A 13,491-nucleotide genomic window follows, 5' to 3' on the forward strand; every position below is an offset into this window, starting at 1 on the left:
CTCCTCTGGGCCTCAGTTTTTCTACCTGTTCAGGAGGCTGGACTAGGGAACCCTTCACTCTAAAATTCTGAAGAACTGTGTCAGTCACCTTAAATGTGTGATAATCTTTATTATTACACAGTTGAAAATACTGACCAAGAAAATACAAGCTTTCAGGCATCATAAAAAAAAATAGGTATAATATTTAAATAGTACTTTGTGCTAATAGACCTCTGAACATTTTTCAAGAAGAAGATGAAGAACTGTCAGCTTCTTAACCCATCTTTAGCACATTAATTAGTAGGTAAAGCCTATTACCTATTTACATTCCAGAAAATGTCCTAAACTGGATTATTCATGGCAAGTAAGCCACTGTGTGAAAATACCACTCTGTCAAAAGCAAAAGGTGTATCAAGAATTCTTAATCTCATGAGAATGTTTAAGGGCCAACTATGTCCAAAACCTCAGCCACAGTGTGGCCGAGCAACAGGGGAAGGCTCTGGCCACCTCCCAGAGGTCGAGGATGTGGAGATGGTGGACAGGCAAGGCCTGGGGGTGTGGCCAGCAGATCTTAACACACAAATGCAATGTGCCTCCAGTTCCCACACCTAGAAGCCAGCCACAGACAGCAGACAGGCAGAGAATGCACAAGGCACTCACCCAAGCCCAACCCAAAAGGAATGGGATTAGGTGCAATTTGACTCAATTCAAAATAGAGCAAAATGTAAAGCATTCAGGGGGCTGGTTTTAGCCCATCTGAGGTTTTCGTCCTGACTGGATCCTCAGCAAGGTCCCTGACAAGCAACAAAGGAAAACCCTCATCCACACCTGGCATGCTCAATGAAGTCTGAGGCTGGGGGGTGGGGAGCAGAGGGAGAGCTTTTTTACCACCCACCTAATCTAACGGCCTGAGTCTGACACCAGCCGACAGCTGAAGTACAAATTAGGAAGTGAGCGCACGTGAGGGTAACATGCAGGACAAACGAGCAGGAACATCGGGGCTGTGACAACGACTCCGAGAACCACCTGATGCTTGGCTCCTTCCCCACACACAGCAGCTGCCTACACCATCCACCTCAAAAGTTAGCAGGAGTAATGCCAAAGTTGGGGTAGGGGCCTTCGATACCTTGGGTGGCGCTTCGTCGGGCCCTCCGGAGTCCCAGGACACTGTGACCTGTCTTCTGGACTCCATCCTCATCCGTTCTTCTTGCTGAACCTTCTCCTCCTCCAGGATTGTGCTAGAGAGACAATACATGGTTTAAGGGGAGCTGACAGCCAGAGTGAGCGAGCACACACCAGACCCCACCCGGGCTTGTCTGAGCAGCAGCAGCTGGTAGCTAGAGGACAACAGTAAGGAAGGGGAGAGCGGATCAGATTTCTTAACTCTGCACACGATGACTCTAGAACAGCCTCAGTCCCAAGTGGCAAGTCCGTTTTCAGCACAGCCGCAGGTAAGAAAAGGACAGCTGGGAAGACAAGGAGAGCTTGTGGAAAATCAAAGACGGGTGGGGGGCGTGGGGTTGTACAGGGAAGATGTTTGTACACCACGTTTATTTTGAGCAGAACAGAACTGCCCTGAGAAATCCCAAGCAAGGTTTCGTCAAGCACGGCCAAGTTCCCGGACGGGCTCCTCACGCGCACACAGGCCCCCACACGTCCTGTGATCACATCTGCACGCTGGGTGACAAATTCGCAATCTGGCCAATAACCTCCCTACCCTGCTCACTACCATCTCCCTAACTTTCAGCCTGGCCAGCGCTGTATCTCACCGGGAAAATGGGGACACAGGCAGCTGGCCACCGCTCCTCACCGCTGTGGGGGCGCAGAGGCTACCTGCCGCCCTGCCGGGCCCCGCAGCCGCTGCTCCTCCGGGACCGCTGCGCAGGGACCACTCCTCGGGGACTGCTGCGCGGCTCGTCAGTCTTGGCCGCCTGCCATCCCGTCAACCACCCGGAACGCAGCCAGAGCGGGCCCCCGCCGTGGGACCCCGGGGGCTCTGCGGGCGGCAGGTCCCCGCACCCTGGTCCTCACTGCGGCCGCGGCTCTCTCCTGCCCGCCGCCAGCCCTCGCTCGGCCTCTGGGAATGAGGCTCATTCAGGGTTCCGAGCCTCCGGGTGGAGCGCCGTCAATAACCACCCAGAATTACTCATGAAAGAGTGAGGTCAGCTGCAGCAGACCCTTTCTAATCTGGGAATGTGCTCAACTGTTTCAGAAAGGCATTCCTGCCTGACTGGAGGCCGGGCGGGCGCCTTCTCCCACCAGCTAACTCCTGCAGCCACCTTGAAGTCAGGGAAGGACGGACAAACCCCTTCGTAATTGCTCTGAGTCAGCAAACCATTACTACAGATGTACGGGTCTTTCTTTTTTTTTTTCTTTTAAAGGCACAGCAATGTTTTCCCCCGTGATGACATTAGCGTTTTAAGAGGAAAGCTTTCAGCCAAAAGATTCTACTCCCTCCTGAAAATAGGAGTTTGGTTTTCTTCGTGCTCCAGGGGACGATCCCAGCTTCCAAAGGAACACGGCACCTTGACAAGGCTCAGGAATCAGTCCCACGCTCCAGACTGGCAAGGGGCGCATGGAGCCAGCACTGCTGGGCCCCGGGGCCCGGGCCCCAGGGATGGGGACTCCAGTCACAGTGCACCGTCTGCTTGCCTTCTGCTCCCACTGGGCTGAGAGCGGCGACCCGAGAGCCACTCTCACGCCCCGAGTTAGTGCAAGTGCCAGAGCACTGCTGTGCGCATTAACAATGACAGGTGATAGCAGAGTGAAGCCACAACCAGCAGAGTCAACCTGCTGAGTAGCCAGCAAGAGCCGTCACCAAGCCTACTTCACGGTCAACAGGGAAGGACTGCAGGCCACTTTCTTCGAGATGGACACTGGGTGCAGGAGTCCATCTGAGATCACTGGCCTGAGAGAGGACCTGCCCCTGCTCAGTTTTGCTGCACTCTGCTCTCATTTAGGGCCCTGAATAATAGACCTGGGGTCGAAATTTCCAAACATCTTATAGCTTTAACAACTGAAAAATCCATAAAAATCAAGACCAAAAAAAATCAAGGAATTGGTCCTTTTTATCAACTTCTTGAACAACTGAAAAACAGGCAAGCTCTGAGAAGGTCAAGTGTGACATCCTCTTTGACGCAATGGGAACTGCATTTTAAATAGGTCCCATTAAGGCAGTTTATGTCACAAGGATTGTTCTGTGAAATGGCCACCCTGATCCTAAGGTCTGTTCCCCATGAAGACCTCCAAAACGTCCCGTGAGGTCCCTCGCCACAGAAGGCCCTCTTGGGCTCCATCCACCCTGGTTCTTCCACCCATAGTCCCTCTTCCCTGCTCTCCGACCTACTGAATTTACTGTCCAAGTCCTTCAGGGCAGCCTTCTATCACATAACCATGTATGCCATTTCGCAGCTCTGTGGGGTTTAGACTGTTGGCGTCCTGCCGCTGTCCGGCTAGGATCCAACTTCCCCGTGTAAATACGACAGGCACCGATCTCTCCCTGAACCTGCCAGTCGTGCCCCTGGCAGAACAGTGGTAACGGGGATGGGAGTACTTTGATCTCAGTACTTGGTTCTCATACCAAAAATAACATGATAAAATGCTTCTGAGAAACCATCATTTGTTGCTCAGAGCAGTCAGGAGTATAAATAACTCATAAAAGATCTGTTTTTACAATGGGAGGACTATTCCATACATGGAGTACGAGTGCACATGGAGACATTTCTGAACTTTTCTCTTTAAAGCTGCTGCAGAACCCAGAGCAATAAACTAGAATGTGCAGAGGGTCAAGGAGGTCAAATTTAAACATACTTTCCCAAACTGCAAATATTTTTAGTAGCAATACATTCCATGTGAAAGAGTCCGGCTGCCTGATGTGAGCTGGCAATGAGCCGCCATGGTTTCTCCTGGGACGGCAGTTTCTAGGTCTCAAACTTAAAACCAGATGAGCCTACTTCCAAGTGAAAGCTCGGGCTTCTCCTGTCCAGACATTAGAACACGTGGCCACCCTGCCTCTGTTCACCCACCAGTCCCATCTAGTGAGGCACGTGAAAGGGGAAACCAGGACCCTATGTAGTGTTTCTTTTTTTCCTCACTTCCCTCACGTCAATAGAAACAGTCATCAAAGTCATCGCTTCGGAGCACAAGGACGCAGCGTGCGTAGAGGTTGCTGACTGTTCTCTGGGCCTGCAGCGCTTCCAGGAAAACTTGCTCTCACGCCCTCCACCAGCTAGCATGGAGAGGTCTGATGAAATTTCCGTTCTGGAGCGACAAAATGTGATCTCACTTCTAAGGTATTTTCACGGAAAGTAAGAAAGGGGTCTAAATAGGTTCCTCGTTTCCAGCACTGAGCTAAGATGCAAAAACAAATCTTCAACCCAGACCAGCTTTAGAGTGGAAAAGGGCAATCGGTCTGAGTGGCTGATGATCGAGCCATCCAAGCTGTGGGCAACAAGCTAGAAGCCGCACGTCTGCCGGCTTCCGTGGGGCACGCCGCCTTGCCTATTCCAACGTGTTTGCTCATTCAGAGATGAGAATAATACTGTCCACCCTACTCATCGTTAGTGTGGGAAATAAAGTATGTGGAAAAACCAGTAAAGCTTTGAAGTAAATGTTAGTTAGCTCCGTACTTTAACCTGACTTTTACTACTAGGAAAGAAAGGAGATTTTCTCTGACTCGTTTCTGTGGCATTTCCCCTGTGAGTGATGCACTACCGTTCTTTTCTCTGAAACTACAAACCGTTTCTTCTTTTAAATATAAGAAATACTCTTTGCTCGAATAACGTTTTCTTAAAGATTGGACTTTATTCACCTAAACATCACAAAATCAGCCTGGCTTTATAGACTACTTAGGCGAACCTGGAAAACATCCAGAGAAAGAGCAGCAAGAAATTGGGAGGGAAAAAAGCCAAGAGGGAAAGAGATCGTTTTGGCAAGTTCTCGGGAATACCAGTTTTGAAACATGATCTCTTATAATTACCCAACATTGCCTCACCACAAAGGAATGGAACTGACCTTTAAACAAAAAACCCCGCCTGATATCTTTGCAGAAAACAAGTCTGGAGCCTTGAGATGCAGTCGCGGATGGCATATCTGTAAGTGGCTGACCTGTGGCTAAATGCAGAACCACAGCATATGCCTCTTTTTCTCTTACAAATGGGCAGAGCGGACTGGACGTCTAGTTTCATGAATGCACCAAAACTGCATTTCTCTTCTATGTATCTCAAACTGCAGAAAATAATGCACTTTTGTTTGGTTGTGGCGCTGCCCATCTCAAAATTATTTTTATTTTTATTTTTATTTTTTTTTTTTATTTTTTATTTTTTTTAAAGATTTTATTTATTTATTTATTTGACAGAGATAGAGATAGCCAGCGAGAGAGGGAACACAAAGGGGGAGTGGGAGAGGAAGAAGCAGGCTCATAGTGGAGGAGCCTGATGTGGGGCTCGATCCCATAACGCCGGGATCACACCCTGAGCCGAAGGCAGACGCTTAACCGCTGTGCCACCCAGGCGCCCCTCAAAATTATTTTTAAAAAATGTGATTTCTACTAAAGTCTTTCTTTAAAAATAGTGACCTCTTTCTATTTCTGGCAAGTCTGCATAGCAACTATTTCACGAACCCTCTGGCAGATAGCAACTACGGACAATGACACAGGAAGCAACCCTGTGACTGAACAGGAGACCAACCCACAGCAGCCGGGCTCTGAGGCGGGGCTGGCACCGAGGGCGAGGGGGCCCGGAGGAGTCCCCATTTTTAAATGGCCATTCACCAGACAGCAGACCCTAGTCTTATAAAATCTGCCCAAATCTCTAGTGGAATCTGGAACCATGCACACACAGGACAGGCTCCAAGCAGCCTAGCTAAGGTGAAAAGAACTGAATTGAGATGTGGGCTGCTGCCCACAGCATGGGGAGAGAATCTGTGATTTGAGACCAGCCAAGTTAACTGCCTGCTAAAACAAACAAACCATTCTTCAGAGGAATCTAACTGAATCCAAAGTTTCTGCAATCCATCATTCACAATGTCCAGGACATAATCTAAAATTACTCGATAAACAAACATGAAGACGTGATCCATTCTCATGAGGAAAAAACAATGTAAAGGAGGTGACTCCAAAGATGGCTCAGAAGTTGGAATTAGCAGGCAGGGCCTTGAAAGAGTAGTATATTCAAGGACATAAAGAAAAATCTGTTCATAATCAATGGAAAGATGAGAAATGTTAGCAAAGAAATAGAGACTTTAAGAAAGAGCCAAATGAAAACTCACTATAATGAAAAATATAGTTGAAATAAAATCTCCACAGAATCAGATGATTGGTAGGATGGACGTGACAAAACAGGGAACCTGAAGACAGATCGATCAGAATCGTCCAACCTGAAAGAATTGGGAAAAAGACTGGAAGAAAAGAAAAAGAACAGAGCCCCGGGACCTGAAGGACACTATCAAAAGGCTTAACACACATGGAACTGAAATTTTAGAAGAAAATGGAGTAGAAAAATACCTGAGCAGGGAACTGTGAAAGACATATAGTTACAGACTCAAGAGGGTCAGTGAACCCCAGGTATGACCAATTCAAAGAAAACCACACCCAACACATCCCAGCTAAACTGCTAACATTCAAAGACAAAGAGAAAACCATGCAAGCAGCCAGTAAAAAATGACAAAGCACGGACGGAGGAACAATGATTCGAAAGGCCAGTGACTTCTTATTAGAAATAATAGAGGTCAGTGGAAAAATAGCTTTAAAGGGCCGAAAGAAAAAAATACAGCACCACCGTCAATTTGGAACTCTGTTCCAGGGAAATTAAGTTCAACTGATCTTCAGATAAGAACCCCAAAAAACTAATGGAATTCACTACCAACAGATGAACACAGAAAATGCTCAACAAGTTCTCTGGGTGAATGGGAACAGAAAAAGCCTCTTTAAGGAAGAATGAAGAGTGCTGCGCGGGGTTAAATAGGAAGGACTGTTTCTTTACTTTCTGTAGAGTACTATTTATTTATTTATTTTTTATTTTTTTTATTTTTTTTTAAAGATTTTATTTATTTATTCGACAGAGATAGAGACAGCCAGCGAGAGAGGGAACACAAGCAGGGGGAGTGGGAGAGGAAGAAGCAGGCTCATAGCAGAGGAGCCTGATGTGGGGCTCGATTCCCGGAACGCCGGGATCACGCCCTGAGCCGAAGGCAGACGCTTAACCGCTGTGCCACCCAGGCGCCCCAGTAGAGTACTATTTAAAACACACACAAAGAATCTTATTTTGTGAGATTACTAACATACACGAATGTAACCTATATGACATGTAGAGCATAAAGGACTGAGGTGGTGGCAAAGGGACCTTCTCGGCTGCAAGAACCTGACACTGTAAGCACAGCACAGTTGTTAACTCTAAGTAGATGGGGAAAAGTTAAACATGCGTACTGTAATCTCTAGAGCAATCACTAAAATTATAATGCAAAAAGTATTGCTAAAATGCAGATTTGGGGCTTAGAGGGAGAAAGAGGTGCAGCAGAGAGGCTGCTGGCTTCCCAGTGCCAAACGCTCGGCCAAGCACCGACGGCCCGAGCACCCAGTGTTTCTGCTTCCCTCCTGGCCAGGCCACAGGTACATGTTTACTTGCAAGTGGTACGAGGCCAGTGTTTCTCCATTTGTTTCCTACATCCCTCCATCCAGCCACAGTTCCTTGTCCCTTGGTGACCTGAAGTCGAGGGGAGCCATGTGCAGCCACCAGCCCTTAGCTGTCCAGAGGGTAAGGGAGATGGCTACTCCACTCTCCCCTCATGTTTTTGAGGATAATAACCATGGAGACAAAATCCAGTGAAGGGGAAGGAAGAAGAGATGCAGAGAAAACAAAACTGGTCGCAGAAAGAGAACTGAAGGGAAGGGATTCTGGTGGCTACTAGGGTAACTGTCAGGGTTTTCACGTGGGCTCCGATTGTAAATACATGGATGATGGACATGTCGACGACATCTGGCCAGAGGCATCTTTTTAAAGGTAGGACAAGTGAGGGGAGGAGAACACTGCGAGGGGAAATACAGAAGGCTGGGGCCGGGGTGGAGGGGGCACCCTGTCAGTTGCACAATCCAGGGCGAGTCATAGGACTTTTCTGAGCCTCAGGCTCCTTCAGTGAAAAGGGTAATAATAACTCATTCTTAAGAACTGCTATGAAGTCAAAGAAGGCAATACATGTGAAAATGAAGTGTGAGGCCATGTAAGTGCAAAGGACTAATTTTTATGAAATGCATGTTTAAATCTCCCTGGACACCTGTTCACACAAACCCAAACTGTGAAGGTGTAATAATACAGACACACATGGAAAAGCCGGGAACACCTATGCGTGGGTGGGAGCCAATGACAGGTCAGAAGGATCCTCATGTAAACAGTGAAGACATAACTCCTAGTGGAAAGAATGCAAATGTTATATCAAATTACTATTAAATTTCAATTTACTCTTTACTTTTAATTATTGGTAACGCTAAGGACCAAAAAACCCTTGAAGTTCAGATGCCGTGAATGTTTTTTATAATTTTTTATTTAAAGTTTCTAAAGATTAATTTAAGTAATCTCTACACCCAACATGACACCAAGATCAAGAGTCTTATGCTCTTCTGACTGCGCCAGCCAGGCGCCCCCAGATGCCGTGAACGTTTTAAAACGTCTATAGGACTAACCGAGAAACCAATTACTCTTCTAGATAATATCTAGACCCAACAGGCTACCAAGGGGAAGAAAAATACTGGTATGATGACTAAGGAGGAATTCTGACACCACCTTTGAAAGGAATTTTGGAAGCAAATACATAGCCACTTAAAAAAATACGAGAGAAGAAGCACAAATAACTCATGTCATCCATCAAACCTAGAGCTTTTAATCCACAGTCCACACATCAGGATAAGTAAAGAATCAGAAAGGATTAAAAAGACTTGTATAAGATGCTGTTCACAGACTACAAATCTAAAATCCGTGTCTCCATAATGTGTCTATAAACTGTCTTTGTATTTTGGTATCTGGATAATGATAGCTAACACTTTTGAATTCAAATAACCAGGTTTTCCTTTAACAGCAACTGATAATTCTTCTGTACCCCAAGCCTGCCAGGTCCCTTCCGGATCTCCAGGAAAAGCCCCGTTGTTACTACTACGGCGCCGTAACAGTGTGTGCACCGACCCCAAGCCACATACAGTTGGAAGCATTTCACATCATTTCACGGAACAAGGAAAACCAGATGGTGGGAGGGCTGTGTGACCCAGCTCCTACAGGGAGGTAAAGTCACTTGCTCAAGGTCACACAGCCTCTTCAAATTCCTTTTTAAACTGTAACCTTCATAACACAACACACATAACTCTAAACAGAAAGTTAAATCCCTCCCAACTCAAGTGCTGTCTGGGCCTGTACTTTCCCAGGTTACTGCCCGCCCCCCCACTTCCTCTAAAGGTGCTGGCAGCCTCACAGAGTCTGTGTCCTGAGGAGCTCTGAGACTTCACTGGCGAATGATGCTAAGATGGAGTGTGAAAAACGTGTCATAATCTGGGACTGCAGCCACTCCAAGCTACGTCCTAACCAAACAGGCCTCTCAAAGGCCAGCTCTGCCTGATAAAGTTAAAAAGCAAACACGACAATATTAACTCAAAAGGACAAACGAACAACCCCCTTCCCCCAAGGCCCACGCCGCAGACCCCACCCGCACGCACGGGCACGGCTGGCCTCGTCACCGCAGCAGAGCCTCACAGACAGCTTCCACAACGGCGCCCTACCACACCTGCAGCTCTGGAGGGCCACAGCGGCAAAGTGCAGCACACTGGAGAGGTGACAACAAAACATAAAGAACAGGACAAATCCTTGGATGCCAGCGCATGGCAGCCGGGTCACCCTTCAAGTCCACGGGTGAGGGCCTCTGTGCCAATGCCGGACATGCTGCCATTCCCTTTGGGGACTTTCTCTGGCTGATAGCCAAAACAAACGTAAGAAAACCAGCTTCAGGAATTCCTTATAATACTGGTATCTTTTCTTCCTTCTTTTCCTTTTTTAACTAAGCATTAACAATCTGCTCACCAGTTGCAATCAGAAGACAGAGCACACATGGACATCTAGCTGTCTCAGGTCAAGGCCCAGAACGTGCCACTGGGCCCTGGACTCAGGTGGGCTTGCTGTGAGCCCCAGCTCTCGGACTTCAGGTGAGCTGCCTAACCCCAGAGTTTCAGTCTCTTCCTCTGTGAACGGGCAGTGGTAATACTACCTACATCTCCAAGGACCGTGAGGGCTAAGACAAAGTGACATGGGGAAGCGTGTGGCACAACACCTGGCAACGGAAAGCACGTACTAAGTGTTGGTATTCAGTGTTACAACTAGTAAAGTCACCCACAGAGGGCAGAGCCTGGCTGTCAAGGAACATGGTGTTGGTCTGAAAGGTCTTCCTGAAAAGCACGGTGGCACAGACCAACTCCAATCATGGAGCGCCTTTCAAAGCACTACTTAACTAGGTTGTTGTTCTTTAGAACAGAAACACTCAGGTAAACTGTGATATTCTTTACCACTTACATTCTTTTACCTAACCTTCGTATGTGAAAACAGTCAGCTTAGAAACAACGGATCATTTCCAAAGGTTTACAAACCACTGTGGTTGAAACAACTGGGGCTTTTGTTCACTGCTGGGAGCAGAGTTGGTGTGTCCGCTCTGGAAAACCAGCAGCAGCTCCTGACGCTACACCTGGGCACACCCGCCAGCTCCTGGATACACACCCAAATACCTATGCGCATCGAAAGACACTGCAGTGGCCTTGACAGCTGTGAGGTGGAAAGAATCTGAATTTCGGCCAGGCGGATGAATAGACTACGGGATATTCACAAACACAACACCACAGAGCAAGGAGAAAGAGGGATAATTCTCCGATACCGTGGATGATCTCCAACTAAATGCTGAACCACATAAGCACATACTGAGTGGTACCATTTACATGAAGTTCAAAAGCAGGCGGAACTGACGCATGTGTCGCGGTTACCCTCGGAGGGCAAGCAGTCATTGGAAAGGGGCATCTGGTGGGTTTCTGGGGCGGTGGCAGTGTTGTTTTCTTATTCCGGATGCTGCTTACACGTGTGTGCCCAATTTGTGACGATCCAAAGAGCGGTTTACTTCTTGGCATATTTATACGTTCACATCTTTGTAGGTCAATACGTTTTAAAAATATGGTATAAAACTTTAAATTGATAATTTTATTAGTTTACTTCCCTCATTTGTCTAAAAAGGATTTAAGAAAGCACGAGCTAACTGAACTTGTTTCCCTAGACTGAGCTAGAACAGACAGCCTTACTTGTGCTCCTGAGAAGCACAAGCTTCACAGGTCAAATACTAAAGCTGTTCATGCTGGTTTCCTTGACACAGCATCTACCAAAGAATTACCTGAATTACCCAGGGATCGAGCGACTTTTTCATTCAAAAACTGCATGAGGCCCTCTTACAACCTGTCAGTCCTACAGGACAAGCATGCCGCAGCACACGGTACGAGGCGTTTTCCAGGTGTTCCAACTGGGGGGCATTTACACTTGCTACCAGGCCACCCGCAGGTTCACCTCCCTGTACTTCTCTGTGGGTTCACACCTATCAATAAGAAAGTGGGACGTAAGGAGAACAGATGCTTGGAGTCCTGGAAATCCACGCACGGAAGGCTGACCCAAGTGTTGTCTGACTCTGTTGGACAAGATTCATCCCGAGAGCCACTTCTCTCAACTCACTATAACAGACAAACATGGCCCGAAGATGCGTGGGATCCCATGGTGATCTGAGTCCTTTTGAATTATTTTCTTTTAAGGTAGACATGGAGAATGGGATTCGGGAAATATTTTTAACTGACCTGGGGTAAAGACTATCTGAAATTTAGTACTTTGTTAAACAATCTTCAATATAGTAAAAATTTTATAAACTCAATAAAAGAGTCTATTTAATTACTATGACACACTGTTACATATAAATGTCCAAGCAAGCTATTACAAAGTTAAATTTTATTGGCCTCTTTGATAGCCATGTTATACATGTTTAAAATGCAAAGTCAAACTCCACTTCTGACCGAAACAGAAAGTCACAGAACAAATTAACGCTCAGTGGCCTGTGCTAACTATGCAATAGAAAGCCGTAAATCACAGCCTAGCTATATTATGTAGTCATGTGCATGTGTGTTTGAAATCGTTATATTTAGTTTTAAATATTCACCTTGGACATTTCTTGGAACTACTTTACCTAAAGAAGCGGTCCTTCAATGAACACTGACGTGAGGTTTCACGCACTAAGCCATAACGCGAGAGGCCGCGGAGCCCCCACTATGCGCAGGCCCCTGGCCTGCAGGTGCGCACAGCACCGAGGCGAGTATGACGATCCCTGCCCTCAAGGAGCCTCAGTCTAGTAGGGCTGAGACATACTAGACTGTGAGCTCCTCGAGGGCAGGAAAGGTGCTGTAGTCCTCTTGCCCCGAGACCGGGCCCCAGGCTCAGCTCTCGTGCTGCTCACAGTGTGTGTGGAACGGGCTGAACACAGGTGCAGCCATCTGGGGCAGCGTAGCGTGAGCACGACAAGAAGAACGAGGTGCTCTGGAGACTCCGAGGGTGGAGGCTTGTTGGCTGTGGGGCCACAGAGGAAGAGCGTGTGAAAGGAGCCAAGAAAGATGGGGCAGGATTTCAGCAGAAGGAGAAGGGGGCGTTCTAGGCCGAGGGGGTCAGTGTGGCCACAGTGTGAGAAAGGGGCCGGAACGCTCCCTAGGGCCACAATGGAAGGAATCTTCAATCTACTCCGGAAGCCTCTACCTAACATGGGAGTCACGGGAACCCACCGAGGGCTGTTTGAGCAAGGGAGCCACTCGTCCACAGCAATGCGTCAGAAGATCCACTAAGGGGCTATGCCAGATGGATGGACAGTCCAGGTGGAGGAGCGGGGTAGGGGGTGCCCAGCCAGGGGCAGTGAGGAATTACTGCTCACTCCCAGATGGAGATGAACGCAAAGGCATCTCTGGAGCCTGTCGTAGGTGGGGGTCAGGGGCTGCCTGGGAGGCCGGGCAGCAGACGTGCTTTAGGGTGAACGTGACGCTCAGCAGCAGCGCGAACGCGGCTCTGGGCCTTGTGAGAAAAGGCAGGATGGAAGCTGAGGACAGACAGAGGTGAGAGGTCAGGACGGCCCCAGAAGCACACTGAGAGAAAGGAGGTGGCCTGGCACGGAGCCACCGTAGAGGCGCAGCAGGTCGGGGGTAAAGGAAGTGTTTGGGAGGCAGGCAGATGGAACGATGGACCTGGTGTCAGAGAGGGGAGGAATCTCAAGGACAGAATCTGACAAATTCTGAGGAAAGATCAAGGAGGAACAAAAAAATGTAAGAGCAAAACATGAAATAAAGCACCTTCAAAATCCAGCTCTAGTAAGCGAGAGCATGTATCATGAACTGCTGTATGAGAATTAAGAAACTGGAGATTTTCAGCTGCAAGAAAGCTGTCTAGAAACACCTGAAGGACTGGCACGTGGAAGGCAGAGCTG

General features: G+C 47.8%; 1 protein-coding gene across 8 annotated transcripts in view; it reads right to left on the reverse strand.

Annotated features, from left to right (window-relative positions):
- The window catches only part of PTK2 (protein tyrosine kinase 2), a 159,294-nt gene that overhangs the window by 35,965 nt on the left and 109,838 nt on the right, over positions 1 to 13,491 (reverse strand). For 5 of the 8 annotated variants that reach the window (XM_034668666.1, XM_034668665.1, XM_034668664.1 and 2 more), the window contains one exon: positions 1,106 to 1,217. In XM_034668666.1, coding sequence (XP_034524557.1) covers positions 1,106 to 1,217 — 112 coding nt within the window. Of the gene's footprint in view, positions 1 to 1,105; positions 1,218 to 1,748; positions 2,272 to 13,491 lie in introns of those variants that run through there. The other 3 variants (XM_034668670.1, XM_034668669.1, XM_034668668.1) reach the window with 3 other exon arrangements.

Source organism: Ailuropoda melanoleuca, chromosome 9 (assembly GCF_002007445.2).
Source record: "Ailuropoda melanoleuca isolate Jingjing chromosome 9, ASM200744v2, whole genome shotgun sequence".
Classification (NCBI taxonomy): Eukaryota; Metazoa; Chordata; class Mammalia; order Carnivora; family Ursidae; genus Ailuropoda; species Ailuropoda melanoleuca.